Genomic DNA, 9,680 nt, shown 5'->3' with positions numbered 1-9,680 from the left:
TATAATTTGGGATATGGACACTGGATATAGTGTGAAATGACAGCTTCAGGGTAAAAGTGGGGGACGCTAATATCTTTAAACCACCCTGAGATCTTGCCACTTTTTCATCCTCTGTGCCACCCCACTCTACTCTCCACTCTAGCCATACTGAACCTCTTTTGGTACTTTAACATGTCATGCTATGTTTTTTTCTATAGGCTTCGTCAATGCCATTCCTTCTTATTGGATGACTCCTTTACACATTTGGCCAGTGTTTACCTGGCTGACTGCCCAATTTAACCAACGTGAATTCAGTGGCCTCCCATCAATTTCCACAGCATCCAGCACTCTCTGCTGGCATTAACACTTAGCACACATGATGGTACCTCATTGTCTGGCCTCTGGTATCCCCACTCAGGAACATAGTTTCTGGAAAGACATGGTCTGTTTCTGTCCTTTCTCCTGTTTACCACCAAGTCCCCAGAGGTTAATACAGAGCCAGACATGTAGTAATGAACATCTGTTGATTGAATATGTAAAACCCTCTGCCTTCCCCAACCACAATTACACTGTTTCTTTTAAATATTTATATAAAACAACTGATTTGTACTTTTATTCGGCAGTTGATCTCACTGGTCTTATAAAGACTGCGAAGTGTGGGGACCTCATCCATTTATCTTAAATTTGAGGTATTCTTATTTCTCTTTCAAACATACCCTACCTTACAGGAAATATGAAGGGTCAAAAATTTTCTCTTTACTTTTTATTTGTCTTTACATTGAAATATCATCTGTATTTGAATTGTTCATATGTCTATAAACTGAATTTTCCAAAGTTTTTGCAAATTATACTATCACTGTTTCACTATATTTTTTTACTGTTTAAGTGAATTTGTTTCATTCTGTAGCTGGAAAGAATAACTGATATGTATCTCAAAGAGGCAATAAAAGGATAAGTAATTTCTTAGTAAATAGTAACTTCTGTTATGAGGATCTCGCATAGCAACCTCTGGAAAACAGCCTTTTTCTTCTTTCCTGAGAGGAAGAAAGCAGTGTGATAGAGTGGAAAGAGTAGTCAAGCCTGTGTTCCAATCGTGCCTCTAACCTAGTGTTTACAATTCATTCATCCTGCCAAGTTACATATGTGCAACTAGTTTCCCCTTCTATAAAATGGAAAAACTAAAATCCACATCACATAGTTTTAGTGTGAATTACAGATTACATAGGGACTTCCCTGCAGCTCAGATGGTGAAGAATCTGCCTTGCAATGCAGGAGACCCAGGTTCTATCCCTGAGTCAGGAAGATCCCCTGGAGAAGGAAATGGCAACCCACTCCAGTTAGTCTTGCCTGAAAAATTCCATGAATGAAGGAGCCTGGTGGGCTACAGTCCATGGGATCACAAAGAGTTGGACACAACTGAGCAACTAACACACAGATGCAGAATACTTGGACAAAATACATTGCTCATTTAATAAAAACCAACATTCTTTTTATGCAGATTTTAAAATATTTTTAACTCTGCACAAATGAGGTATTCTTGAAACAGTTTCTTGTAAAGCAATATTCTTCATTCAAATTCCTTTCATCATATTGTCTCTAACTATAATATGTAAATTTGCTGGGGGTGGGAAGCAAGAGGAATTTTAAAATGTGACTTTAACCTTTTTTTAGGCCTGTAAACTTTTCTAAAACATATGTTTAAATGGAAGAAACATGATCACTTTTGGCCAAAAGAAAATGTTTAAAGTCCTATATGTTTATATGAAGGGTATACAGGAAATTTTATCTGGGGCATGATAGCTTAAGTTCAGAATATAATAGTTTAGAATATAACTTCTAAACAGTCAATCCTAAAGGAAATCAACCCTGAATATTCATTGGAAGGATTGATGCTAAAGCTGAAGATCCAATAATTTTGCCTCCTAATGTGAAGAGCTGACTCATTAGAAAAGACCCTGATGCCAGGAAATATTGAAGTTATGGGGAGAAGGAGGCAACAGAGGACAAGATGGTTAGATGGAATCACTGACTCAGTGGACATGCATTTTGGCAAACTCTGGGAAATAATGAAGGACAGGGAAACTTAGCATGCTTCCATAGAGTCACAATGAGTCAGACATAACTGAACGACTGAATAACAACAGGAATATAACTTAAGTATATAACTCAACAAACCTAGTGGAAAGAAATACAATCACATTGTAATCTGAATAGATTTGAACTGCAAATAAAACTATAAAAATAACAATTTTTAAAAATAAAATAAACAACTATATTCAGATTATCTTATAGTAATTTGAGTCCAGTCTCCTCCTTTTTCAAATGATAGATCTGGTTGAGATAATATCAGTGGTCCCACCAGCTGTAATAAATATTCCTTGACTCATTTATCTGATTCTATAGATAGACTATGAGAAACGTTAAGAAAAATGAGGTTGGTCATCACAATCTACCAAGGATGACAGTTTTGTGTCAATCTCAATAAAACATCATAGCCTAAAGCAGTTGTTCTTAACCTTCAGGAGGTCACAGACTCTTTAAGAAGCTAAGGAAAGCTATGATGTGTCTCAAAAGAATAAAATTTATAAATCCACATGCTATCTCAGGGAACCCATAAACTGCCGATTAAGAACCTCTGCATCAGAGAGTTTCCTGCTTTGGGGCTGTCTTGTCAGTTCAGGTTACTATAACAAAATACCATAAAGTGGGTGGCTTATAAACAACAGTAATGTACTTCTCACAGTTCTGGAGACAAGAAGTCAGGGGTATTTATTCACCAACTGCCAGCACTCTTTGAATGAGGGTTGCTCCTAAGGTAACTTTACTTCTTAAGCATGTAGACACTTCTGGATTGCCATTACACAGAACTGCAGCCTAACAGCTGCTCTTAATAGAAAAAGTCCTTAAGCAAAGAGATACACAGGCTGCTGGTAATTCAAGTCCAGCAATAGTGAAAGTGAAAGTACGTCCCTCAGTCGTGTCTGACTCTGTGACCCCATGGACTGTATAGTTCATGGAATTCTCCAGGCCAGAGTACTGGAGTGGGTAGTCGTTCCCTTCTCCAGGAAATCTTCCCAACCCAGGGATCAAACCCAGGTCTCAAATATTACAGGCAGATTCTTTACCAGCTAAGCCACCAGGAAAGCCCAAAAATACTGGACTGAATAACCTATCCCTTCTCCATTGGATCTTCCCAACCCAGGAATCAAACTGGAGTCTACTGCATTGCAGGCAGATTCTTTACCAACTGAGCTATGAGGGAAGCACAAATATGCAAGGCACAAACAGCATTTGCTGACCTTAAAGTTCCCTTTGCTGCAAAATGTGGAGAAGACTTACACTTCAGGTGCTGTAAAATGAACCACAGTGTCTATTACTTGCCTGGAAATGAAGGGGCCTCTAGAATCAGTCTCTGCTCCTCAGCAATAAAGCCAATGCCCTTTTTGGCAGCTACTAGAGTCGGACACGACTGAGCAACTGAACTGAACTGAAGTTTCAGTTCCTATCTTTGTTAATAGGTAGGCAAATCTACATAGAATACATGCATAATATGAAAACAAAGGATTTAACACAAGAACAAATTTAAATTTCTAAAAACAAACAGTACTATTTAAATTCAAACCACTCCACTAACTTTTATATTCTAAGGCAAATCAAAAGAAATAAATAGAAGACTAAACATCCCACCAAATGGGCAAATGCTTATTCCGTATACACTTCAAAACAGTAGATACAGCTCAATAGGAATACACTAATAATCAGTATAACTTAGTAAAGTGGCAATTCACATTGTGTTTAAAGACAAGTGAGACTCAGAAAAGTTCAATTATTTGCCCAAAGTCACAAGGGTAGTTTCTGGCATGGCACAGCTCCTGATTCACTATCCTTTTCCCTACATCATTCAGCCTTCTGTGGCTTTCCCAGGATTACAGAAGTGAAGTCTGTGAATTTCTGGAGTGATTATTTGCTCCAGTACTAACACTTAATATTATTAGTTCACAAGGTGCTGCCTTCCTAACTGGCTTTGCATTTCAACCTAAACTATAATTTAAGCTAACACAGATTTTTCAGGTGCTCATCTTTAAAAAAGATTAGAAAAACGTCCTCACTGAACCTACTAACAAAAATCACAACCTGAAGTCAATACACATTTTCCAAATTAAAACACACACTATGCTTCAGCCACCTGATGCGAAGAACTGACTCATTGGAAAAGACTCTGATGCTGGGAAAGATTGAGAGCAGGAGGAGAAGGGGAAGACAGAGGATGAGATGTTTGGATGGCATCACTGACTCAATGGACATGGGTTTGGTTAGACTCTGGGAGTTGGTGATGGACAGGGAGGCCTGGCGTGCTGCAGTTCATGGGGTCGCAAAGAGTCGGACACGACTGAGAGACTGGACTGAACTGAACTGAAAATGTGTAGTGCTCTTAATAGATCAGGATGCATTATCATTCAAACCAAGTATCGCAAGCATGCCTTTCTACTGCTGTATGTTACTTAACTGTGGACTGTGCAAAAAGGTATTTTAAAAACCTTCAAAAAAAAAACCTCTGTGAGTTCAAAAAAGCTCCAAAAGTTCAGCACTATCTATATATATATTTTTTAAAGCAGAAAGAGGAAAAGCAATTCAATGAATATTTCTTTAGGAATATCCTTCGGAGAAGGCAATGGCACCCCACTCCAGTACTCTTGCTTGGAAAATCCCATGTATGGAGAAGCCTGGTAGGCTGTAGTCTATGGGGTCGCTAAGAGTTGGACACGACTAAGCAACTTCCCTTTCACTTTTCACTTTTATGCCTTGGAGAAGGACATGGCAACCCATTCCAGTTTTCTTGCCTGGAGAATCACAGGGATGGGCGAGCCTGGTGGGCTTCCATCTTAGGGGTCAGACAGAGTCGGACACTATTGAAGCGACTTAGCAGCAGGAATCCTTGGGACTATCTTGATCTAAGGAAACATCTTCTAAGCGTCATGAACTGTGATCTTTCTTCCACTAAGAGGTTACCTCAGTAATAACACCATACTTCAGGAAGAGCTATTGATTGTTTATAGTCACTCAGTTTCTGTGATAGGAAGAACATGGAAATCTTTATCTAACCTGACTTAAAGAAGGAACAAGTAGCCAAAAGAGTAATGGGCTAAGGGCTTTGTACAAATTTTTAAAACTGTCATTTACTAGCTTTGTGCCCTTAAGCAAGTTGCTCAACTTCTCTGTGCCTCACGTATCAGTTTAGTTCAGTCACTCAGTCATGTCCAACTCTCTGTGACCCCATGAATCGCAGCACGCCAGGCCTCCCTGTCCATCACCAACTCCCAGAGTTCACTCAGACTCACATCAATCGAGTCAGTTATGCCATCCAGCCATCTCATCCTTGGTCGTCCCCTTCTCCTCCTGCTCCCAATCCCTCCCAGCATCACAGTCTTTTCCAATGAGCCAACTCTTCACATGAGGTGGCCAAAGTACTGGACTTTCAGCTTCATCATCATTCCCTCCAAAGAAATCCCAGGGTTGATCTCCTTCAGAATGGACTGGTTGGATCTCCTTGCAGTCCAAGGGACTCTCAAGAGTCTTCTCCAACACCACAGTTCAAAAGCATCAATTCTTCAGTGCTCAGCCTTCTTCACAGTCCAACTCTCACATCCATACATAACCACAGGAAAAACCATAGCCTCATGCTAGTAAAGTAATGCTCAAAATTCTCCAAGCCAGGCTTCAGCAATACGTGAACCGTGAAATCCCTGATTTTCAAGCTGGTTTTAGAAAAGGCAGAGGAACCAGAGATGAAATTGCCAACATCTTGTGGATCATGGAAAAAGAAGAGAGTTCCAGAAAAACATCTATTCCTGCTTTATTGACTATGCAAAAGCCTTTGACTGTGTGGATCACAATAAACTCTGGAAAATTCTGAAAGACATAAAATACCAGACCACCTGACCTGCCTCTTGAGAAATCTATATACAGGTCAGGAAGCAGCAGTTAGAACTGGACATGGAACAACAGACTGGTTCCAAATAGGAAAAGGAGTACAGCAAGGCTGTATATTGTCACCCTGCTTATTTAACTTCTATGCAGAGTACATCATGAGAAACGCTGGACTGGAAGAAACACAAGCTGAAATCAAGATTGCTGGGAGAAATATCAATAACCTCAGATATGCAGATGACACCACCCTTATGGCAGAAAGTGAAGAGGAGCTAAAAAGCCTCCTGATGAAAGTGAAAGAGGAGAGTGAAAAAGTTAGCTTAAAGATCAACATTCAGAAAACAAAGATCATGGCATCCGGTCCCATCACTTCATGGGAAATAGATGGGGAAACAGTGTTAGACTTTATTTTGGGGGGCTCCAAAATCACTGCAGATTGTGACTGCGGCCATGAAATTAAAAGACGCTTACTCCTTGGGAGAAAAGTTATGACCAACCTAGACAGCTCAAAAGCAGAGACATTACTTTGCCAACTAAGGTCCGTCTAGTCAAGGCTATAGTTTTTCCAGTAGTCATGTATGGATGTGAAAGTTGGACTATGAAGAAGGTTGAGCACTGAAGAATTGTAGGCCTCCGTGAAAATACAGGTAACAAAACCTACTTGGTGAAGTGTGAAAATGAAATGAGATAATATACAAATATCCTGAATCACAGAGCTTGGCAAGGAATAGAAATTTTTTATAAAAGTTGTTAAGAAAGATTCTCCAAACTTGGAGAAAAAAATAAAAAAGATGTGATCTTCTACTGTCCTGTGCGTGCATGCTCAGTTGCTCAGTCATGTCTGACTTTGCAAACCCAATGGACTGTAACCTACCAGGCTCCTCTGTCCATGGGATTTTCAGGCAGGAATCCTGGAGTGGGTTGCCATTTCTATTCCTCCTGTTAGTGGTGTTTTTTAAATAAATCAGCCTCAGAGTTATCTGACTTTGTAAGAAAATCCAAGTGTGTTGACATAACTAATTAGCATGCAAACATTTTATTACACAAAAAGCTGTTAAGGTATATATAGTTGGTTGAAGGAGAAGGCAATGGCACCGCACTCCAGTACTCTTGCCTGGAAAATCCCATGGATGAAGGAGCCTGGTAGACTATAGTCCATGGGGTTGCTAAGATTCGGACACGACTAAGCAACTTCTCTTTGACTTTTCACTTTCATGCTTTGGAGAAGGAAATGGCAATCCACTCCAGTATTCTTGCCTGGAGAATCCCAGAGATGGGCGAGCCTGGTGGGCTGCTGTCTATGGGGTCGCACAGAGTCGGACATGACTGAAGCAATTTAGCAGCAGCAGCAGCAGTTGGTTGAATACTTTCCCCCCCACAAACTCACATCTTCTTGGAACCTCAAAAGTGTTAGTTGCTCAGTTGTGTCTGCCAGGCTTCTCTGTTCATGGACTTCTCCAGGCAAGAGTACTAGGGTGGGCTGCCATTCTCTTCTCCAGGGGATCTTCTTGACCCAGGGATGGAACCCAGGTCTCCTACATTGCAGGCAGATTCTTTACCATCTGAGCTACCAAGGAAGCCCTTGGAACCTCAGAATGGGACTTTATTTGGAAATAGGACCCTTGTGGATGTAATTAATTAAAGATCCTGGGCGCTCCCGGAAGTGGCGCGGACGTCGTGTGCGTCTGAGCAGTGTGTCGGGCTGCAGGAGAAGATGGCGGTCTCCACAGGTGTTAAAGTTCCTCGTAATTTTCGTTTGTTGGAAGAACTTGAAGAAGGACAGAAAGGAGTGGGCGACCGTACGGTCAGCTGGGGCCTGGAAGATGACGAAGACATGAGACTCACAAGGTGGACAGGCATGATCATTGGGCCACCACGGACAAATTATGAAAACAGAATATATAGCTTGAAAGTAGAATGTGGACCTAAATACCCAGAAGCTCCTCCATCAGTTAGATTTGTAACCAAAATTAATATGAATGGAATAAATAATTCCAGTGGAATGGTGGATGCACGAAGCATACCAGTGTTAGCAAAATGGCAAAATTCATATAGCATTAAAGTTGTACTTCAAGAGCTAAGACGTCTAATGATGTCCAAAGAAAATATGAAGCTTCCACAGCCTCCAGAAGGACAAACATACAACAATTAATTTTAGTGGATCTCAAACTTGTCTTAAATCAGCAACCTTCTACTCATGTTAATGTCTTGATTAAATATCACAATGCAAAATACCCACATATTAAAGTGAGATAATTCCAGCTGGTAAACATGACCTGGACATTTGTAAGAACATATTTAATACATGTACACCCATTATGTTTTCAGGTAACAGGAAGAAAATTCAGCAGTCTTTTCTTGTTAAGGCACCACCACTTAAGTACGCACCTGGAGTCCTCACTGGAGCTCAGGTTTGCAGGTGAGAGCACAGCAAGAAGTGTTGGCTGGCTGTGCAGGCAAGTGTGTTTCTGACGAGAAAGCTGAGAAGGAAACTCGAGTGGCGTGCTCCATCATCTTGCTTAGAGAAAGAGCTTCAGTTGAAATTGTCTAAAGTAGCAGGTACAATGAATATTGTCACAAAACGTGTTCATTTTTGAAGCGGTATGGGTGCTGACTACTAGTAGTATCAAAAATATGTTCAGGATTGTTTTGATACCTGTATTTATAATAAAAAATGTTGTGGGGGAGGTGGATGAATTTCTGTTAGAAGCTGTTCCTGTGTGTTCCATGTAACAGATGTGGTAAATATTTGTTTACAGTCTTTGTTGGACAGACCATGCATTTACGTTTAAATGAAATCAAAAAGGAATTAGGTGTATGGATATGTGATTTGGAGATTAAAGTTAGTCTTAGATTGTAAATAAAATGTGGAATGTGTCTTCAGAAATGGTGCCATTTCTGTTATATTGATGTGTGTGTACAGTAACTTGCTGAGATTGCAAAAATTGGAATTCTTGTAGCTGTTCATCTATACACACCTCTCATTATTTATCCCATATGGTATACTTCTTGCAAATTGGAATTTGCAGAGTATTTCAGAGTTTTCAGAGTACAGATTTCCTAATAGGCTTTAATTTCTTGTTAGGAGGAATAATCCCAGGTATTATGTTTTCAATTTGATTTCACTAGAAATATTATTAAAAGAAATGTCTGAGTTCTAGCAGTTTTTTATAAAATTTAGATTACAGATTATCCAAATGTACATTTTAGTTTTCTTCGTAGTATCTGCCCCCAGTGCTCTTAGTACTGACTGGGATTAATTTTGTCCACTTACCTTAACTCTGGCAGCTGTGTAGTTCTGAATTGAAAGTTCACTTGTGCTCTGCTTTGACCACAGTGACTTGAGGCTTTGGGTCACTGTTTCTCATCTCATAGAGCTTGGGTGTACTACTTTGTTGAAAATCGTTCCTTCTTAAGAGTTCTGCTTTCTGAAGAAAATCGACAGGTGGTCGTGTCATAAGAACTTATTTCTCAAACAATCACTGACATGTTTTTATCAAGTGCATTCAGAGTTACCTTTGAGCTGCCTTTTCTTGGCCAGAATACATTAAAGTTAGCAGCACTGTATCTAAATTTACTAATTTCAATCTGACTTGAAATAGCAAAGATGTTTAAAGTGACACAGAGAGAGTGTATACATACATACTAGTGCATGTGTACTTTGTTAAAATGGGTTTGAAATGGACTGTTACCTTGGCATACATTCTTTAAAAATTTTAACTGGTTGAAATTAAGTGGAATCCCACTGATATCCTATGTGAGAGTGGTGGTTC

General features: G+C 39.8%; 1 protein-coding gene across 1 annotated transcript; it reads left to right on the top strand.

The window, feature by feature from the left end:
- Positions 1 to 7,588: 7,588 nt before the first annotated feature.
- LOC120873757 (ubiquitin-conjugating enzyme E2 variant 2) lies at positions 7,589 to 8,773 on the top strand. The gene has a single exon (XM_040254658.1). The coding sequence runs from the start codon at positions 7,622 to 7,624 to the stop codon at positions 8,057 to 8,059; it is 438 nt and encodes a 145-aa protein (XP_040110592.1). The 5' UTR covers positions 7,589 to 7,621; the 3' UTR covers positions 8,060 to 8,773.
- Positions 8,774 to 9,680: the final 907 nt, after the last annotated feature.

Source organism: Oryx dammah, unplaced genomic scaffold, assembly GCF_014754425.2.
Source record: "Oryx dammah isolate SB20612 unplaced genomic scaffold, SCBI_Odam_1.1 HiC_scaffold_14, whole genome shotgun sequence".
Lineage (NCBI taxonomy): Eukaryota > Metazoa > Chordata > Mammalia > Artiodactyla > Bovidae > Oryx > Oryx dammah.
Note: the sequence above shows the minus strand (reverse complement) of the source record. Positions and strands in the feature narration are given on the sequence as shown.

Bases quoted from the DNA above. Each gene is read 5' to 3' on its own strand.
- LOC120873757 (XM_040254658.1), top strand. From the start codon at position 7,622: ATGGCGGTCTCCACAGGTGTTAAAGTTCCTCGTAATTTTCGTTTGTTG.